Consider the following 21,191-nt stretch of genomic DNA (forward strand, 5'->3'; position numbering starts at 1 on the left):
AGCTTTCACAGCCTGCCTCCCTGTCCCAGCATCCCCACTGCAAACACTTATCAGAGCCAGGCCCAGGTTATCCAAAAGCTCTCTGTAAGGCTGTGGCAGTCACTCAGCTGAGAGATAGAACAGGCACTTGGTTTGTGTTTGTATCAGGGTCCCTGACTCCAGTGCCTGGAATTAGGCTCTGCAGATTAGGCAATGTGCTGAGGCTTATCTCTGTGTCTAATCACACAAAGTTGCAACCTGGTGCATTTGCACTATGCGAGGCCTCGCTGAACAGCATGGGCTTTAAAGGTCATCTGCCACCTCCAAGCACGGCTGGGTTCGTTACAGCAGGCACGCCCGGCCCGGCAGATCCCAACCCCCAACCCCCACTTCCCATCGGCTGCAAAAATCCAATTACAGGCACAATGGTCCCAGCCCGAAGAGGTTCCCTGGGCCCTCGGAGTGCCTGCCTCAGCACCCTCTGGACAATGCCTGCTTTTGTTTCAGCCTTGCTATTGTTTGGGATTCTCTCGCATCCGTGGATACGGGATAAAGAGCCACGTTCAGAGAGATGTTTATGAATGAGGTTTCAGAGCTCAACGGCCCAGCCATGCAGGGCTTGACCATGGACAAAAAGGGTCACCGTTTCTAAAAACCATGCTGAAATTAAATCATTGAAGATGCAACGTGCATCAGTCAGGAATGAAAACTTAAATCCTATTCCTTCCAAAGACAGGAAAAGTTCTGTTGTGGACCTCAGTGCAATCAGGTTGCATCCCAAAACATTTAGACTTCGTAAAATAACCAGCAGATTCCACTGCTTTAGCCCACTGTTTTGAAAAGATTTTACACCACATTGATTTCCAAAGGGGGAAACTAAATTATTTGAACTTAATGAATGTGTTTCCCAATAAAAACATGGTAGAAAGCAGCAGGAAATATCTAGATCTGTGCCAAATAAACTAGATGAAAAATAGCACCTAATAAAAATCTAAATAGCCTCCTAATGCCACAGAAAATGTTCTAATCTTCAGCCAGTACAATTAATTCTTTAAACTAAATTCATAATGAATGAATACTTTAAACATCACTTCATCTGAAACCAGGACAAATAGCAAAGACCTACGTGTCCTCTGAGACCTCCGAGAGTTATGAGGATCTTCCCAGCTTCCTAAGAGCTTGAGATGAGCTCAGACAGCTGACAAAGTTCAGCTCAACATCTGAAACACCTTCAGCATCACAAATCTTGTTAAAATTCAAGATAGCCTAAAATAAGCCAAAACCCAGCTTATTTCACACAACCAGGTCTACAAGGGGCCAAAACCAACTGCAAACCCCATCCATCACATTGAAAATTACTCTTTGTGAGGCTCTGCTGAGCAGAAGAAGATAGTAATATTGTGAAACCTTTCTAGCCTTTAAAGAGTAGAAGCAGACATATAACTGCATTCAATGAAACATCATATGGTAATAAGCAGCAATGGAATAGCCAAGTATAAATCTCCCATTCAGTAGAGTGTCACATGTATAAATCTATTTACCAAGGATTACTCTGTAGCTCCTACCACAATAAATCATCGGGAGAATGTCTCACGCACTGCTGGCAGAGCAGGGATTTGGAAAAGCAGACAGGCTTCATAAAGAGTCAATGCTAACTAGCCAACCTGAGACTTTGTTACAAATAAGTTACTAATTCACTCCCCTTACTTGGTATCCTTGCTTCAGTGTTTGGTGGGACTACCAGGGTTAGGTTTGCTTTAGAAAACCAGTACTTCACCCTCAACAACAAAAACCACGGATGGATATAGACTACAGCATTACAACTACAAACAGGGCACAAAGTCCACTGAAGGAACCACAGAGGCTCTTTTGACTCTGCAAGACTTTGGACTGATTTGCAATTCATTACCACCATTTATAAAAGAACATTATTCTGGCCTAGTTTCGGTTTAATGTAAATGTTTTATGTAGGCTAATCCCAGATAAATAACTGTTTTCTTGCATTATCTAGATCTTTCACTACAAATTATGGGCCGTATTAGAAAGATTAAGCACTGCAGAGTCAACTAAGAGCTTTTCTATAGGATGCTCCAGTTCCCAGCTCCACAAGGGTGCCATGACACACACTTAAATACCCAAGCATCTCCACTGCTGCGCACTGCCTTCCCAAAAATCTCTTGCTCACCATCCAAAGTTTGTTATTTAAAGCTGTGACCACAGAGTGGTTCAGAAAGGTTTTTGTTCTTTGCTGAAGTCTTAAGGCTAGGCTGCTCCAGAAGTTGCAAGGAAACAAAAAAGATCTCATGCCTGTGTAGTATCTAATAGACAAGTCCAGACTAAAAACACTGGCCACTCATACAACAGACAGCCACTGTAACACCCTTTAATTCAGTAGAATATGCTTCTGAAGTGGAGCAATAAACATCTTGATCTACAGATGTCACATTAGAAGGGAATACTAATATCCCTCAGATAACACATTTATGGTACAGTTCAATCTTTCTTTCTTCCTTGACTTCAGCTACCATTCATAACCTTAGTAACAATCTGATGAAACCAAACAACCACCTCCACGTCCATACAGTCATAAACTGCACGGTGCAAGACCACAAGCCAAATTCACCCTTGATATAAATAACTCCACTTACTGCACATATAAAGCTTCAGAAAAATGTCTCCCCCTTTGTGGTTGTATCCCAAAATCCGAGTTTGATCTGCACGTGGAAAGACAGAGAGTAAACAAGGCAATTGCCTCTGAAAAGAAAAAGAATCTGTACCTTTTATCAAGTGCCAGCTAGCTTAGTGAGGTTTCCAGCATGCCAACAAAATAATCAACAACAACATGTAAATCTTCCCAGGAAAATCCCCAGTCCTCTTCTAAATAAAACTTCTGTAGAAAATATGTCAACATCCTCTTGTTTCCAATCCTTACGACAGAACTTCCACAATAATCATCATCCCATCCAACTCAGATCTGGAAAAACAGGTTAAGGAGCCCCTCTTGGCTTGACCATCCTGAGTAAAGGGGGAACAGCCAATAACAGAAACGCTGCTCATTTTAACAGACAACTCTGCTAGTAGATCTGTGGCTGCATCATAAAGATCACCACTTCCACAGCTAGAAACTTACAGACACTTGTTAGGAGCCTCACTGGCCTGCAGTCCTTGAAAAAGAACTGAGATCCTGGAGCAGATTTTCAGGTTAGGCTTGTTGCAAAAGCAGTATCTAAAACGTTCAGTTGCATATGCTCAACTCACAACTAACAAAAGACTTCTCCTTTCTGACAGCTCCATTATGTACTAAGTTTACACACAAAATATTTATAAAACTTACGTACAATCCACACAGGGCTCACATTGCACAAAGCTCCACTACATAAATGTGTGCAAATAATGAGAACACTCTGGTTGAAAGTCTGAAGAAGCTGCTAGAGAAAAATCTGTCTATACCGTCGCACTGCTCGATCCCACCTACTTTGCAGGGCATTTTTCACAGGCATCACCCTCAGTGCCCTTTGACACAGGCAATTATCTGCTCCCAATCCTGGCTGACCTCACATTCCTTACCCACCTGAAACTCCCATGTAAAGATAAGAGAAGTTTTCATTCACATCATCTTAGCCTCTTTGTTCTGGAGGGGGAAAAAAAATGATATTCATAATGCCTAAACTGATTTCATCCTGTTAGAAGATTAGCCCCTATCTCTACTGCTGTAGAACAAAAAACACAAGCAAAAAATTACTGACAAATAGTTATAATGCTTTTTGCTTTACAATGGATACCCGGAGGTTTGCAATAACAACCTTTTTGCTGGATTTGAACTACAATTAACTTCTGAGCATGTCTCAGATACCCTTGGAAAGCCTACTCAGTCCTGCAGATAAGACCCAGGACAGAGGGTCAGAAGATGAAAGTTCTGTTGCCCTCTCCTTTACATACTTACGCTAGTCCATATCCAAACCATAAAAAAATGAGAATACTGCTACTTCTCAGGTTTATAAATATGCTATGAGGCCAAACTAACGCTTACAGAACACTCCTAAACTCCTTGTCTGGAAGGAGTTATACAACAATAAAGTATTATTCATGCTGTTCTAAGGCAGAAAAGTACATATTACTGCAAATCCAGCAGTAGCTTTTCATGCACCATTAAGGTTTACTACGCAGTCTTAATCTAATCATAAGCACTTCAGAATCTAGATCTGTCATTCGTAACATACAGATCAGACTTCATCACTGAATAACCAACTGGGTCAACTCCATACAGCACAAGACACACACATGCTTTTTTCTCATTTATACTGCACCTCTTCAAATGAACCATTTGGTCCCTCTCAACCTTTTACAGCTGAAAAGATTAGCGCGGTAGAAATGTAATACAAGAGTGAAATGGCAAAAGGGACAAACAGAGAAAGAATGCTCACCTACCTGTGAAGATCTAGACTTGCATGGAAAAACTCTACAAGGGACATATCTCCAACCAGAAATCCTTCCCTAGTGACAGTCAGCCCTTAAGTGGGGTCTAAGAGAGGTGAAGCCAGGCTCCATTCCTTCTGGTCACACAGGTGAACTGCCTTCCCCTGTGCTCACACAGCTGAGCTGGTCTTTTCCCCAGGTGATCAAACAATGGTTCAGGCCATGACTCAACAGTTACCATCACAATCTAAACAATTCTATGATTCTATGTGGATTTTCAAAACTCCATCATCATTGGCTTTCCTGTCTTCTTGCATTATGTTCACTCAGGATTTCAACTATGGAATGCAAAACTCAGGTAATGGACCTGTTTACACATTTTTAGAAAGCTGAGATGGGAAGGCGCGCAAGGTCCAGGTCTATGCCTTCACCAGCATTCAGAGAGGAAACTCATTCCTTCAAGCAACTTTTACTGCCCATTATTATTACTATGAGATTTCCTTTGTGTGCAATTCTGGAAACACATCCATAACTAGAGGTAGACTTGCTGATCAAAATACAATCTTTATACCTCCAGGCATCATCATCAATGCTGTGTTGGAGGGAGTTCAATCCAGTTGAATGAAATTGGCTGTTGAAATCGACAGCTACCTCCCAAACCACAATTTTGGCTAACTCATTTACCCTTTCTCCTGCATCAGGTGCCTGCTGCACCCTTTCCCAGTGGTGTCCAACTCCACCTTGAGCTGGGCAGGCAATTCCTGCTGACCACTCTTCTACCATCAAGAGGACATTTCCCTTGTCAGCTCAACACAAGGACACTGTGAGAAGCAAGGAAATAAAGAGCTCAGTCAAACTCAGAGGAAGTTACTCCCCCCCTGCCCTCCTGCTCTCTAGAAACTTGCAGCAGGTCCAGAGGATGGGCGCCTCCACAGCCTCTGTGCCAGGCCAAACTCCACATTGCCCTCATCACCTTTCGTGATAGAATAAAGCCTCTACTTTTATTAGTTTTGATATGGCTCTGGCTTAAATCCAGCCATGAAGCCTGTCATTTAAAAAGAAAAGTATTACTGTCCTTAAATGTAGCATTCAGGGAGTCTTACCCTCTATACAACATTCCTTTTATGGGGCCAGTTCCAAGCCTTTCCCAAAACTATTGTGTTTTCCTCACTTCTGACTGCAAAAAAGAAATCAATAAAATACAGTCCTCTATTTTTATCTAAATGAGACAGAATGAAAGGACAGGACAGATGATTTTCCATCTTCTCTGTCCAACCTGGCAAGATGCTGTAATGGGCTGAAAGGAAAAACAGAAGCCTTTCCACATGGGGAACAACTGAATCAGCTGCTGTTTACATGATCTGTTCCTTATTTTATAGGACTCTGAGAAGACTTGACTACACAACAGTGGGACTGCAAAGCTCATTGGACCTGTGCTGTCAATATAACTCTGAAGCAACACTTTCTCAGGTTCAGAGCCACGAGGCAAAGAGAATTAGCTATTTACCTCAGATACTTCCAAAAACAAAGTCTCAATCTCATTTAGGATATTTAACATTCTGAAAAGTGTGAGCACCTGTCCTTCAAACAGAAGATGCTCATCAAGGTATTTCAGGTGGGTTCCTAAGAAGGAAGATCTCAGGACCTCTTGTCATTTTGCAAACTGTTGATCTATTGCTGCAGAACCAAGCAGAGATGTGACCTGTATGTGCCACCTGCACTTCTGCACCTACACGTGGCTCCCACTCGGCTTAGGCAGAACATACAGTTTTGCTACAAAATGCTCCCATGCTTACAGGGTGGGGGGGAAATACACAAGAAGTGGGTAGGTGCACAGCTTAAATTTAAGCAGAGAATAAACAACATAGCTGCTTAGATAAATGCTGTTTTAAAGAACAAATTTCCAAAGGAATGTAATTATGTTTCTTAGGGTTGACAAAAGGACTTGCGTGATCCAGTTTCTATTGCTTACTGCGATGCAAGCAAGCGATGGTTGTGACTGAATACAATATCCACAAACCCACAGGATCTACACCCATGATTTTAAATAATTAAACAGTATTCATTCAGGGTGATCCTTCCCTCCCCGGCCCCTGCTGCTTAGCTTTATATATAGAAAACATTTAGTGCACAAGGCAAACAACAAACAGGAATATAATAAGTCCTTTTGAACCAAGATGCTGTTTAGCCTAACTAATTGAAAAGAGAGAAAGCAAAAACTTACCCCGCATAGATAGCCACAAAAATCATACAATGCCATTTTTCTTAAGTTCGTACTCCAGTAATTATCTTTTATACAAAGAACAGTGACTCATAAAGCTGCTTTTTCACTTAAAAAATCCACAAAAAAAAAAAATAAAAAAAAATCTGAAATAGAAGAGCTCCCCTCTTTTTTTTTTTTGGTCAACTTGAGGCTGAAACAGGGCTTTATGATGTGTGGGAGTGAAAAGTCTTTAGGGTTTCAATTCCAAATGAAAATTAAGGCTTTTAACTTCCCTTACTTATTCTGACAACCTTTCATACATAATTGCCCAGGAAAAGTTACTGTGGTCTTGTCACACACTCGGAATGATTAGGTGATAGGCTGACAAATAGATCCTCCCCACAAATTCCACTCTGCAAATGGCAATAAAAGCCAAGGGTGGTTAAGAAACACTGAGTTCACACCTGAGAGTGACTTTGATGACTTTTTAGTCAGAGCTTATTAGGAGTTACAAAATTAGTGGAGTCAGAAATAGAGCAATCAAGGGATCGGGTAAGAATTTAATTGAAGGAGGAAAGGTGTCTTCAGCAATTATGACAAAGATTCCGCTGCTTTGAGCTGAAACAGAGAGCAAAACAACAAGGATTCATCTGCTTCAGTCATGGATCTGCTTCTCAGCCAAGACTACACCAGGCTTCTGGATAACCACCATTTAAAATATATAACATGATACTAAACATATAAATATGGTAGGAGCAATCCAAACAGGATAAGCCAAAATACAACAAATGCTGTCCCCACTCTTTGAAAGGTATCGAGGTAATTTGTTGTCCTGATAATGCATGAAAGCAGTATCGTCTTTTAGCAGTTGTCTCGCTTGGGTCTGGCTGTGAAAAGGTAAATGATGCCCTTTGTCTTTTTCTGCTCTTTGACTTCTCATTTGCAAACAGAACTTATAATTCAACAAGTTTCTATTTTTGACAGTTGTCTGGAGACTGTTCACAGTCCTTCTGTCCCAAGAGGCACACACAAAACAGAAAGAAGAACCGCAGCATGTAAAGTACATTTACACTAGTGAAGTCAGGACAGGATTTGAAGGTACCCCAAACTAGGAATTAGAAAAGTCTGCAGTTTTAGCTCCTTCATGGGCTTCTCCTTCCTTGCTAGCTCATTATAACTCAAAAACCTGAGTTGTTTGTGATCACTGTTATCATAGCAATAATTAAGAGGCCCCATCTGAGGTAAGGGTCTCATTCTACTGAACACTATACAAACATATTATAAACAATACAACAACCTGAGTTCATTGGAGAAGATAAAGGAAATTCATCATTCTGATTCTATAAAAAGAGAACCAGAGACTTACCTACCCTACATCACAAGCTGCATTACAAAGAGAAAACGCATCAAATCTGGAGTCCCGATCCAGCACTGCAAATTGAAAACCATTCATCCTCCTGTTATTTTATAGCTCATCCTTAAACAAAGCCATAATAACTGACCTCATAAAAAGAGCACTGTATTTTTTTCACAGAAGGCTTCAAGACGAGCACTGGGTGACTAATAAACTCCTCAGAATCTAGAGAGAAAACACCAGTACCAAAAGCTAAAAAAGAACTTCCAGCAGTGAACGGGGACATCACAGCTAGATCAGGTTGCAAAGGACCTGATCCAACCTCACCCTGAAAGTCTCCAGGGATGGGGCATCGACCACATCACTAAGCAACCTGTTCCAGAGCCTCGCTACCTTCTCTGTAGTTGATTTTTTCTTTATATCTAAACTAAATCTACCCTGCCTGAGCTTGAAGCCATTTCCCCTTGTTCTGTCACCACAGACTGCTGAAGAGTCTTCTCCCTTCTTTCCTTTAGCTCCCTCTTAGATACTGAAAGGCTGCTATCATGTCACCTCTTAACCTTCTCTTCTCTGGGCTCAACAGCCCCAGCTCTCTCAGCATCTTCATGTTAGAAGACATCAAATAGGAATGATTGGATAGGCTTTAAAAACTGATCCCTACATTTTAAGAGGTGTAGCAAGCAGCTAAGAGGATGAAACGACAAAACTCTAGGAAAAAAATACACCACAAACACTTTCAGAATTGGCAAACAGAAAGCTTTCTGCACTGGTGAAAATAGCCACCTGGTTTATAGCCTCAAAAATCAACATTGAGATAGGGAAATATCTAATATCCAATATCTAATCCAAATAACTAAAATAAAGAAAGCAAGTGCATAGGTATGCACAGCAGCAAAGCACAGGTGTATCAGTAGCAAATAACTGACTCACCCCCACCCTAGGTTTGAGTTGCAGTCAGGAAAATGAACAAGGGGAAACTTTATCAGTTTTTCACAACATGCCATCCTTGTGTGATGCATGAGCCACTAGAGAAGATCATATAACCTATAACTATGTATCACATTCAATAGCAAACAAGCTTTTAACTCAGTGGAAAGGGATTAAAAGCTCTGCAGATCCAAAGCATAGATCAAAGTTATATTCAGCTGCCGGGAAACATATAAATATGAGACTGCAAGGCCCCGTAAGAGAGATAAGAAAGGAAACCAGGAAGACAAAAGAACACTGTTCATCACAAAAGTGCTGTGAGATTGCACATAATAATAAGATTCTCAATGCCTTTGTTGGGAGTGGAAAAGGATTCAGCACCAAACCAAAATAAGGGTTGTTTTGAGGTGGTTTTTTTTTCCTAATGATTGCTACTCTGTTAGCACCTGACCCTTCTACTCTAGCATAAAACTGAGCTTTCATGTAGACTGCCCTGGAACAATTTCCAGTAGATCCCACTAAAAACAAAAATGGGAATAAATCAGTGAAAACAACAACATTAAATAGCTGCAATTATATAACCAGATCTATACAAGAATCAAGCAGAATATTTCCTAAATAGGCCAGACTGTGTCCGTTCGTAAAGATTACAAACATGAATTTCCTTTGCAGGAAAAACTAAAGCAAGTGTAAAGAGCTAAAGTCTTCATCCTGTTCAAGTCAAGCAGCATCTCTGGAGCAGCTTCTTTGGGCACTGAGATGTACCACACTACTGAGTGGTCCACAGCCTGATACAAAGTCATGGCCATCCTTCAAAGAGCACAGTGTGACAGGAGTGGCATTTATAGGACAAGACATTATCAATAAGTGTCATAGAGTGAATGAAATGTACCTTAGCAAGTAAAAAACTGCACATGAAAGATGGCTGCAAACCCTCCAGGGACTGCTTAGCACTTAATGGAGAGTCAGAAAACAGGAATGGTGGTTTTAACCTTGCATTTGTGATACACAGCAACCTGTCTTTAGATGATCCAGGGCAGAAGATGTAGGGAAGGACAAACAGTTTTTAAATCTAGTCAACCCCAATAGATCATAAAAAGATACTGACAGCAACCCTCCTGCTGGAATGGTTTCCATAGTAATAACAAGCTTTGGGGACTGGAAATGCTGTAAGGCTTACTTTTTACTTTTCTCTAATATAGTGGTTTGTTTTTACTGATCTACTGTGAGTGGTCCTTTTGTCTGCTCCCTTTCCCAGCAAGAGGACAGCACAAAGTCACAGCTCTCCTCATCGCACCAAAGCAGACTTCTCAGCACAATGCAGCCTCATTTCCTTGCCCCAGAAGGCAGGGGCAGACAAGGCTGCCAAACCCCAGGCAGTGGTAGCCCTGGAGTATCCTACTGCCCTGGAGACTACTTGAAACACATAGAAGTATCTACTCTTGTGTCCTATGTCCCATTCATTTGCTCTCCATAGTACTTCTCTGCCTCCCATAAACATTCAAAGGCCACCAACTTCTCTGCTCGAGAACAAAACCACAACAGCAGAGCTTTTGGATGAAAAGGGGGGAAAAGGCATCAGCACGTAGTCTTGAGTGTCACTGCATGGAGTTGGGGGATGGAGTTGAAGAGCTTTCCAGAGCAGTCCTGATTTGATTGAACTAATTCTGCCAGCAAGCCTGGGCTGACACAACTACAAAAGACAGCTAACATGTCACCCCTTCAGCTGCAATTTACAGCTTGCCAATGCCCTGATACCATAAGCCCAGCACTCATCACTAGTGCTCCCTCCACTACAGACAGCAGAGACATCTCTCACCATGCCCAAAGCAGACAAAAAGGAGACATCCACTCCCTGAAAGCCTATAGAAGAACTCATCTCCTAGCCCAGACAATGCTATAATTCACACCAGATACAGGACTGCTTCAAATCTGAGCATGAGATGCCTCTATAGTCACTTGCCAAGACAAGTGGCACAACAGCACTTAGCACATGGTGCACTAGACTCTCCCTCTCTCAAACCTAACTGATAAAAGGCCGGCAATGGTCTTTCACTAAGACCCTTTGCAGTGGAACCTTTAAGCAAAGTGAACATTGGGCATGGCTGGTCAGAACTATGAAAGCACACCCAGGGCAGTGACAGAGGTAACCTGGTGGCTTCCCACAGACAGGCTTCCTTGTGCTTTTGGAGAGGGGCAAACACCAAGGCAACAAGCAATTTATGGAGAGGAATGGTATCCATAAACCTGTATGCACGGGGACTGAAGTAACATGGCATAAATGGCCTTCGCCCAGACATGACTCACCATGAAAGCGTACAAAATTACCTGTAGAGCAGCCCTCAATTGCCATGGTGATAAATGTTTCCTAATGTCTAAGAGCAGCTGAGTCCTGAACTCCACACTTTTTACTCACTAACAAAAGCATTCATTATATTTAAAAAAAATAAGAAAAATCACAAATGAATTGTGGCCATTTTAAGCCCTCTGCAGATCAAGGGCTGATTTACGCTCTACTCTCAATGGAGACTACTGCGCTCCCAGTTCTGTTAATTCAGAAGATGGAGGTTGCTTGCTTTTTTTTTTTGCTTCACAATTCAGTAGGCAACGGAAAGACAGATTCTCTGAGACAGTGTTACTTTTTCTGCCAGGAGTTATCTATTCGCAGAAGTGGGTCAACTTTCTCTTGGTGGACATGTTAGTGTGTGAGTGCCTAGCAGCGCTGCCTGCGAATTTCTGTCCGCTCCGCGTGCGGAGGAACCTCTGCACATAACTATTTATGGCAGCCAAGTGTTTCATGAATTGCAGCAAGTTAACCACAAGGGGATGATGACATTTGGAGACAGGGCAGGATGAATTCTGGCTCACGGACAAAAAGTCAGGTTAAAAATACAGAATGCAGAAGCAAACCTAGCCAGTCGCTGCTAATTCGCAGAAAAACCAGATACACGGCCCCCAGCCTTGCCTGCTCCACATGAACAATGCTGTGTGTTTTGCAACAGGACACATTATAGCCAATTTAAACATCTCACCTACATCTTGTCCATCAATGAGATTAACCACCATCGACTCTACTCCCATAGAATTCTCCAAAGAGCAGCCAGAACACAGAAGGCTGAAGAGACAACACAGGCTGCAGACACATCTGTGTGAGCCGCAAGCAAGGCCCAGCTCTTGTCATGGCAGGCCACAAACTGAGCCTCCTTCTTCATACTTCCATGGCAGCCTTATCCCTATGTAAGCACTGACCCTCAGCTTTCAGAAGCAATGCTTCTGGTTAACCTCACTAACCCAAGTTATTGCTCATGTCCCTCATCCCTTCATGCACACCAAGTACAACACCTGCCAAGGCTACATTTTGGGTTCCCATGCCTGCCACTTAATTAGATCACCATTTAATTTGATCCTCAGTTTTATTTGATGAAATGCCTCCAGAGGACCAAATCATTTACATGTAACCAACACAAATTTAATCCCCTTATTTTGATTGCTTTTGACAAGTGTAAGTGGATAATTCCATCAAAGGCCCAAGGAAATCTGTCTTTTAATCAATACAAGGTTTTCCTTCAATGGGACAATTGAGAACAAGATAACTCTTCAGCAAGTTGTAAGAGGAAAACAAAATTGGAATGTACTACTACATAGACCATATTTCCATACGTGGTCCAGTATTAGTGCACTACATTAGTTTCTCGAGCCTTGCTATCCTTAAGTTTGAGAGCACAATTAGGGCTGACACATACTCTGTGACCAAGCGGGAAGGCTAGAGTGGACAATGACAAAGATCAGCTCTTGGATAAGAAGCCAACAACTGCTGGCCAATGAATGCTGCACGCTCAGTGCCTAAGACATCACCATTCATAAATCTATAAGCAGAACTCAATGAACTCATGGGAGAGGTGAAAAAGGTGTTTCTACAGAGGTTTTGTATTTAGCACAGGAAACATTTCCTTGTTTCAACAGAAGGAATCTATAGTTAGTGGCCTAGAATACCAGTAACACCAACATTTTAAATGTAGCAACATCAGGAAAAGTTAAAGCAATGTTCAGAGGACAAAAACATTCTTGATATAAGAAAGCTAAGAAACGGCCAAGTAGCCAAACCTTTCTTTTACAGCTGAATCATGGCAGGGGCCATAGAGCCCTGACAGCAAGCATTGCAAGTGACATCTGTCTTCTACTGGGAAAAGTGAATTTCCTGTCTTTCATCAGTGCTAGCACAGCTGCACTGGAAGAGTAGAACATAGTGATCACAGCTCCTCTAGCAGGATTGCTCTTACATTTCTTTAGATGGTTGCATACAAACTAACCATCCAAGCTTCCTTCCCATCAATACAAAGAGCACATACAACACAATGCTTCTTCTAAAGCAGAGAGAGACATTTCGGTGTCATGATTGATGTCACCAAGGCCTATAAAGGAAGCCCAAGGAGACACAGATGTTACAGTCTATGTTGTAGATACTTCAACTTAAATCTGATGAACCTCTCTTCTGCACCTTCTCATCTCAAAGGTCTCATTAACATGTCATAGTGAATAATATGTATATTGATTATAAATACACTAATAAAAACAAAAGACTTTGGCCTAAAGGGTATGTGAAGAAGTACAGAGTGGCTGTATACCCGATCAATATCAACCCACAGGGAACAGCTATTTCTCTTTGCCACCATTTTAAATGTAATATATTGTACCCTCTAGGTAAATATGTGGACATTTACAAGTGGGAATCAATAGAACTAGAGCTTTTCCCACCCTCTCATCCAGAGAGACCATTCCTCTTCCCTTGGAGCAGACAGCAGAGATAGACCATAGATTAATGTCTATGCAATGATAAGCTATGTGCTATGCCCATCACTTGCCTCAACACCTCTCTGACCACTTCTGAAATGCTGATGCTTTTAAGAATGATTCTTTTTAGGAGCCTGTTCACATTGATAAAGAAATCTATAACCATTTCATCCAATCAAAAAAAAAAAGTCAAAGAAACAAGGGCAACAGCCTGACCCATTCTTGGAAACCAGAGCAAACACCTTCTGCAACAAGTGAATAAGAAGTTCCGATGATAAAATTTACTTGATGGCAGGGGTGGAGAGATGAAAACCCAAAACCTTCCCATGCACGTGCTGGATTTTGTCCCAGACACATCAACAGCTAGCAATCTGTATCACTGTGGGCTTGCAGCGTAGGCGAGGAAAGCCACAACATGCGCTCACCCATGTCTCACGGCAGCGTTTCACCAGACTGGCAGAACTCACACCCCGCCAGCCTGCAGGACTCACAAGCCACCTGGACTGACTTGCACACAGCAACTATCAGCAAGGAGGACTAACTTGTTCCACACTGGTAACAAAAGTACAATGGCTCTCTCCATCTTGACCAGATGTACACATAAATCCTACCAGAGGCAACTGTCCTCCTTTAGATTGTTATTGGACAAACAGATGTCCCAGATAGATCTAGAGGAGGCTAAAATTAGTGGGAACTGTTACACTGCTTCAGGGAGCTTTGAGTCACTCTCATTGCTCACACACACCTTACAGTCCAGGGATATACCCCCATGGGACCTGAAAGCTTATTCCAGCCCACAAGTAATGTTCAGATCCCCCAGTATGACTCTCTGTTGGTATTTTTTTCCTCTCCAGGGATTTTTGGAAACTTTATTCTGGCAGAAACAAGGTGGTAGCAACAGCAATAGCTCCAATTGGGCTGCCTAACCTGGAAGTCCATAAAAACTATGCACATAAACAGACGTTCCTGCTATGTACAGTAAAGTCAAAGCACTCACAAGCAAAACACAGCAACTGTGCTCCAGTATCTGTCCTGGATGCATGTGTGTAGGCTTATGGGAACTGTAGCGTGTCACTCAACAAGGATACAACTGGCCAGATCTCATCATGCAGTTTGGAGACGCCCATATCCCTACCACCAAGACTCCTAGCTCACATGTCACTAAGTGGAGAATGAAAAGACCATTTACCTTCAAATCAACTGACGTTCTCTCAGCTTATAACAGAATATCCAGAGCTGTATAGGATTACATGCGTCATCTAATATTAACTACTTTCACACCATTAGTTACGCTTATTACCTTATCATCCATGAGCAGATCTTCAGTCATCACGTTGCAGGTATCGGCTTCCAAAAAGCCAGTTCATAAAATAAAAGAGACTTCTAAAAACTAAGGGAAGATGAACCACAGGTTGGTTTGTGGGGTCTGTTTTTTTAACTGGTATCATTTCCACTGGATTCACTGTACAAACGTAGAGTTTAAAGTTCATCACCTCACTGTGGGATAGAGCACTGCCAACAATAAATAAAGTCCGTTTACCAATTCACTTCTAAAGGATCGATGGAGACAAATAAATATTTAATCCACCTTTGTTTGCTAAGATTTCATTTAAAAGCCACCATTCTAGAGGCATTTAACAGACAGGTGCCATACTCTTCATTCTTTCAGAAAAGCACTAACCTGATGAAAGAGTCCTGCTGAAAACCTGGGTATTTAAGAAACAGGGATAAGAAGGCCAACATCTGACCTACAGAGACTGAAAGCAGGGTTAGCACCAAGAGGTACGGAAGGGAGTTTTATGGCATGCAAAGGCTTCTCAGTGACAGCTTCTCCACCGACCTGACCTACTGCATTTTTTTCCACATTCACCTGCCCTGCTCTTCCACATTGTCATGGGCTTAAACGAACTGCCACTCGGTCACAAGCAAGCCTCTCCCACACACACTTCTTGCCGTCAGTCAAAAAGGGGCCTGATAAGCTTCGCATTTACATATGTATGCACAGGAATTTCCAAAGGCACACTGAGGGAAATGGCCTTGCTGAATGCCGATACTATCTGAGAACGACAACTATTTAAAGCCTTTTTACAGCTTCACTACCTAAGTAGAGAAATCAGGTTTGTTTGCATCTTTCCAGCTATTATTAGCCTAGAAAGTGCAGATCGTATCTGTCCCGGCTTCAGAAATGAAGCTGGGCTGGTTGTAAAGCGTTCAGTTAGCTTCAGTACTTCCCACGGAAAGCATCTTCCTCAGCTCCAGTCCAGCACCTCGGAAACTAAAGTCACTAAAACGGACGGAAGTAGTCGATACTTAAGAGGGATTTGCTCTCAGGTTCAGAAACCTGAACTGCGAAGCCCTGCTGTCCCAAAGCTGTAACAGCACACTCAGCATCTGACAGGTGCTCTCTGGGCCTCCGCAAACAGCCAGGTTCTATGAAAACACAAGTCACACCAGGAGCTGAGGCCATCTGCAGCTTTACAAACAGGACACCGCTGATTTACACAGCACTTAAAAAAAAAAAAAAAAAAGGAGAGGGGAAAAAAAAAATAACAAGAAAAGAAAGATGCTTGCTGGATCCTGCAACATCTGGTGACTGCATCGCCCTTTCAAGCAGCGTGCCCTGACTGCTGGGCGAGGTGGCAGGAACATCTCCAGCTGCGAGTGGAAACATGCAGCTGCAGCAACAGGACCGAGCACAGCGGATTCACGGACAAGCACGCGGCTGGAAAACTGGGCTATTAGGTGCATTGCATGTGCCCTCAGATCTCTCAGGGCATTTGCCATAAAGCCCCCCAAAAAAGCCCTGCACTCTCTGGCCCCACTAGGACAACCAAAAGCTCTGGGCACAGAAGGCAGTTATTTGGCCAACGCATCCAGAAGCCCCATCCCAGATCCCTGTTCTGGTTGGAAAAGAGGATTAAGAACATCAAAAGGATTCTTGTATACAACAATTAAATAGATTGGTGCTTGGTTTGACTCCCATTAAAACCTCTTGGCCAAAATAGGTCTTGTTGGTTTTAAATTGAAAGAAAAAATCTATTTTAAAGACATTCCAATATTATTATTTTAATGTCTGGCCACTATTTGACAACAGGAGAAAACGTGCTTGAATACAAGCAGTCAGAGATTTGGCACAGTTGCACCCTGGAGCTCGCTTCTAACTTTAATGACTGATCTACACAACACGGTGAACACAGCGTCCCTTCGAGAGCAGCTTCTTCTCTGCAAACCATCCTCCTGCTTTTGAAGAGGAACAGAGGAAAGCAAAGCCCCAGCTCTTTCTAACTGCTGGGCATTGCACAGCCAGGCAGCCTGCCATGAGAGCTCACAATGCTAAGAACAGGTGATGTCCGTGGGGCAGCCCTGCACTTCCATCAGCTACTTCCAAAAATCACAGCTGGGATTTTATCAACCTGATACAAGTAGCAAATAAACAAGGCAAATGTAACTCAGAACACGTAAAGGGGGGAGGAGATAGGAGGGAGAGATGGGAAAATCAGTGTTTAACTTTGAAAACACAGCCTGCTTTTTTTGAGGGGGAAAAAAAAAAGCAGCAACAAAACAAAACACAGTCCTCCGGATAAATGCCTCCAAGCTTCAACCTCAAACACCAGCAGCCAGCCAAGCAGCAGAGTGAAGCCCAGTGACCTCCTCCCTGAACCACCCCTACCACAGCAGCTTGGGAACACCAGGGGCAGAGGTGGGGATTGAAAGATCTCCCCCCCCACGGCATCCCTCACCCCAGTACAAGGCAGGTGTGCACTCAGAGGAGGTGGGTTCAAGGAAAGGCACCTGCTGCAGGCAGGGCTGCAAGGGGGACAAACTCACCATTGAGACCGTTGGGGATGCTCCGGTGATGAAGAGGTGCAGATAGGTCATCCATGGACCTCCGCATGGCCCCGGCCTTGCTGTCGCCAGCCTTGTGATGATGGAGGTGGTGGTGCTGGTGGTCAGGGCTGCCTGCGCTGCCCGTGCTGGAGGTGCTGCTCCCGTCCCCCACGTCCCTGGTGGCCGAGCCGCCGTTGAGGTTGGTCAGGCTGGCCTGGCTGTCGATGGAGCTCCGTGAGCCGGCCCCGCTCCGCTCCTCGTCCAGCATCAACACCATCTCCTTCAGCTCCACGTTCTCCCGCAGCAGGGTCTCCTGCCTCGCCTCCAAGTCCTTCAGCTTCTGCTGGTACATGCCTACCTCCTTCCACATCACGCTGGCCGTGTGCCTCCCGAACCTCTGCCATTCCCTCGACAGCTTCTTGCCTTTCTGCCTGTCGTCATCCAGAAAGCAGCAGAGGTCTCTCAGTTCCTGGTTATCTTCTTGCAGCTTCTGATTGATATCCTTCAGCCCGCGGATCTCGTGCAGGTGGAGCTGCAGCCTCCGGTTCACGTCCTTCATCAAGTTGCCGTGTTCCACCATTAAGTTCATCTTTTCATTCTCCACTTTCCTCAGTCTTTTCACCAGCTCTTCCTTGCTCCACCTCAGCATCTCCTCCTCGGAAATCTTGCTCAGGTCCTCTTTAGACCCCTCGAGGGAATTTTTGGCCATCATCTGTGCCTGGAAAGTGCCTGCTCTTACAGAGTAGCAAACGGTTCAGGTTATCTGGATTATTTTTGTTCGCTTGACTTCCTGGGACTGAAATTCACTGCTGCATCTTAGGGAAGAAAAATTATAGTTCCTCGTAACGTGCTGGACAAGGTGGTACAGCAAAGCCCGACTGGAATATCTGCTTCCCCATAGACTCCATAATAAAAAGAAAAAATAAATGCAATCCAGACGGGGAAGAAAGAAAAAAAATAAATAAAGACGCGCCCCCAAACTGGGCTGGGGGCGGCGGGGAATCGGCGGGCTGCGAGCGAAGCCTTCACAGGAGATCGGCCAACTTACCCTGGGCGAAACAACTACGAGGCGGCCGACCCCCAACCCCGGGGCGCTCCGTCCACTTGTTCCCTCGCCCCTCCCGCTGCGGGAGACGAGAGAGGGGAGATGAGAGACGGGAGACGAGAGCCGGGCCCCGCGCTGCCGCCGCCGCCGCTCGCCCCCAAACCCTCGGCGACGTGGGGCCGAGCCCTGCGCGGTGGCGGCCGATGCCGGTGCTGCGCTGCCGAGGAGCGGCGGGGGAGCCGGCGCCTTCCCGGAATGGCTCAGCCCTACAGGAGGGAGGGGACGGGCGGCAGCGCGGGGCTGGTCCCACCTCCTGCCGGGCTGGGAGGCGCGGCCCGACCCCGGCCCTACAGCCCCAGCGTCAGCCAAGCCGGACCGAGCGGCGGTGGCGGAGGAGGAGGAGGAGGAGGAGGCGAGCGGCGGCTGCTGGCGGCGGAGCGGAGCGGCGCGGGGCCGAGCACCGCCCTCCCACGCTGCCCCATTGGCTGCCGGGGCCGGGCCGGGCTCTCGCCGGGCCCCGGTGCGCCGCGCCCCGCAGCCAGCTCGGGTTACCGGGACCGGGGCCGCCTGGCGCCTTCAAACGGCAGGTACAAAGGAACGGCACCCCGCCCCTCCGTGCCCTGCTCGCTGCTGCCGGGCTGCCTCTATTTCCCATCGCTGGTTCCCTTTTTTTTCCTTTCCTTTTTTTTTTTTTTTCCTCCTCTTTCTTCCTTTCTTTTCCTGGGAAGCACCAGCCCGGGGAAGGGTGGGGTCGGACAGGCAGGAAGACGAACCCGCCGTGCGGCGCCGGAGCAGCCACGGCCACGCTGTCACCAGGCGCTGGGAAACGCTCGGTCGCAGCGGTGGAGCTCCGCGACCATCCCGAGCCGCCTTTGTCTCCGGGTGCCTGCCGCAGGTTGCTGCAGCCCTCACCATCCCCCTGTTATATGGGGCGGAACTGCCTTTATAAACGGGCAGTGCTATTCCTCAGGTTCCGATAGTCTTTACTATCAGGTGTGCCAGTGTCACTTCTGAACGCGTTAGGCAGGACCAAGGAAGGGGTGCAAAAAGTTCACAAAGTGGATTTCCTAGGCAACGTGTAGGCAGATTTCCTACATCCTTGCATCATATCCCCTGACTTTTAGTCTAAAGCACTTTTCCTTGGAATATCAGCTGCTTTTGGCCAGCATCGCGTAGTGAAAATGTACTGGGGCAGTGCAGTGCTGCCAGTATTTCCCACATGAGCCTCCTTTAGAAGCCCCAGGGAGTTGCCAGCTTTGTGTTCCCAAGGTACCTTGGTAAATGATTTGACTCCAGGGTTAACTCAGCACCGCCTCAGGTTTCTGACCACACTGTGGAGCTGGTCCAAGACACCCTGTAGCAAGGAAGAAGCATTGAATCTGCTGCCAGAGCGTGGGATGCCGAGCAGATGGTCTGTGCATGGAGGGAGCATCGGTCCAGAGAAGGATGGAGAATTGCAACTTCTGCCTAAGTCTAATCAGCAAATATGCAGTTCCTTTGGTTTTCTTTTGCATGCTGCTTGGTTTCTGAGCCCAGGCATATGCTAAGACAACTAAGACAACTGCCCCACAATGCCTAGGGAAGTTCTGGATGCCCTGTTCCTGGAGATGTTCAAGGCCACATTGGATGGGGCTCCTGGGCAGCTTAATCTGGTGGGTGGCAGCTCTGCCCATGCCAGGAGGGCTGGAATTAGTTGGTCTTTAAGGTCCCTTCCATCCTAAGCCATTCTATAATACCCTGCTGAAGCAAAAGACTTACCTTCTTCTGACGGAGCTCATCCCTTCCGTGGTGACTTTTGGCCCTTCTCCTTTCCCAAAGCAGCTTATATCCTTTTGTTATCAATGAGGTAACAGGATTGGGACTGGTTCTAGGGCTGGCTTGCTTCACATGGGATATGCAGGTGGTCAATCCATAGTACCACACACAGACAATCATCATAACTTGCACACAAACCCAGGTAATTCCCTGCAGAGAAGAGAATCACAGTGTCTGCATGCAGGTGAGTAGGCCTTGCTCACAGAACCTGCTTGCTCCCTTCAGTGGGATTGATCCTCACAGGCAAGACAGGGCCAGGAGGCTGGTGGGCAAGCCAGTGGGATGTGGAAACCAGCAGGTGTCTGTGCACTGTGCCAATGAGAGCCCCTAAGGACTGAAGCAGGTCTGCTCCTGCTTCCCTCTGACATCCCAGATCTTGGGGCCAGTGTAAGAGGGGCTACCAGCAGCTGGCTACAAAACTGGGCTGTGTCAGGGAAGTAACACCCTTCATAATGGGGCATGCTCAGGGTTGCATTGCCTCATGAAGGCATCCTAGCATTCCCCAAGCCAAGTCTTCTATTTATAAGGCTTTAGTCACATCCTTCCCTACAGGAAGAGGAAAGTACTTCTCCTGGGCCCTCCCAGGCAGTGATCTGACTTGGAGATCCCGGCAATGGTTGGGGGAAGGAAGAGCAGAGTGGGGATCAGCTCCCAGAAGAGCCCTTTCCTCACCCACAGCAATCAGAGGAGAGGAAAAGGCCCTGGCAGCTGCACCACAAACACAGGTGCAGCCAGGCCCTGCTGGTGCAGTGAGGTCGTGGGGGGGCTTGGCCTGGCAGCGTCTCGCTGGGCCTGCTTCATGTTTGCACCATCTTTTTCTTAAGAAAAGCTGT

The 21,191-nt window shown here is 45.3% G+C and overlaps 1 protein-coding gene across 3 annotated transcripts in view; it reads right to left on the reverse strand.

Moving 5' to 3' along the window:
* The window catches only part of CCDC85C (coiled-coil domain containing 85C), a 93,939-nt gene extending 74,968 nt beyond the window's left edge, over positions 1-18,971 (reverse strand). Inside the window, exon 1 of one of the 3 annotated variants that reach the window (XM_015865552.2) lies at positions 17,499-18,971. In XM_015865552.2, coding sequence (XP_015721038.1) covers positions 17,499-18,210 — 712 coding nt within the window. In that variant the 5' untranslated portion in view covers positions 18,211-18,971. The remainder of the gene's footprint in view (positions 1-17,498) is intronic. The other 2 variants (XM_015865550.2, XM_015865553.2) reach the window with 2 other exon arrangements.
* Between the last annotated feature and the right edge of the window lie 2,220 nt (positions 18,972-21,191).

This window comes from Coturnix japonica, chromosome 5 (assembly GCF_001577835.2).
Source record: "Coturnix japonica isolate 7356 chromosome 5, Coturnix japonica 2.1, whole genome shotgun sequence".
Classification (NCBI taxonomy): Eukaryota; Metazoa; Chordata; class Aves; order Galliformes; family Phasianidae; genus Coturnix; species Coturnix japonica.